Source organism: Penaeus monodon, chromosome 33 (genome assembly GCF_015228065.2).
Source record: "Penaeus monodon isolate SGIC_2016 chromosome 33, NSTDA_Pmon_1, whole genome shotgun sequence".
NCBI classification, from domain to species: domain Eukaryota; kingdom Metazoa; phylum Arthropoda; class Malacostraca; order Decapoda; family Penaeidae; genus Penaeus; species Penaeus monodon.
In genome coordinates, this window is record NC_051418.1 from 29,978,738 (window position 1) to 29,978,968 (window position 231).

At 58.9% G+C, this 231-nt stretch overlaps 1 protein-coding gene across 1 annotated transcript in view; it reads left to right on the top strand.

Annotated features, from left to right (window-relative positions):
- Positions 1-58: 58 nt before the first annotated feature.
- The window catches only part of LOC119594326 (putative small proline-rich protein 5), an 8,205-nt gene continuing 8,032 nt past the window's right edge, over positions 59-231 (top strand). The window contains exon 1 of the mRNA XM_037943384.1: positions 59-121. Within this exon, the coding sequence (XP_037799312.1) occupies positions 59-121 (63 nt within the window). The remainder of the gene's footprint in view (positions 122-231) is intronic.

The following is a 231-nucleotide window of genomic DNA, read 5'->3' on the forward strand; positions in this document are numbered from 1 at the left end:
TCGGCACCCGAGTGCGAAAACATCCCCCGGCGGCCCGCCCATGAAAATCGATATTTCGATGGTACTGATCCCGAAGCGGCCGTCGCGGAAGAGTGCCGCCGAAAGCGCAACGCCGCCGGAGGTACGACCGTAACGACCACCTCGAAGTACGACCCTCGCGTGGCTCATACAGGCCGCTAATCCCGCTGTAATCGTCTCCGTTTAATTACACTCTATCGGCTTTCTTGCTCT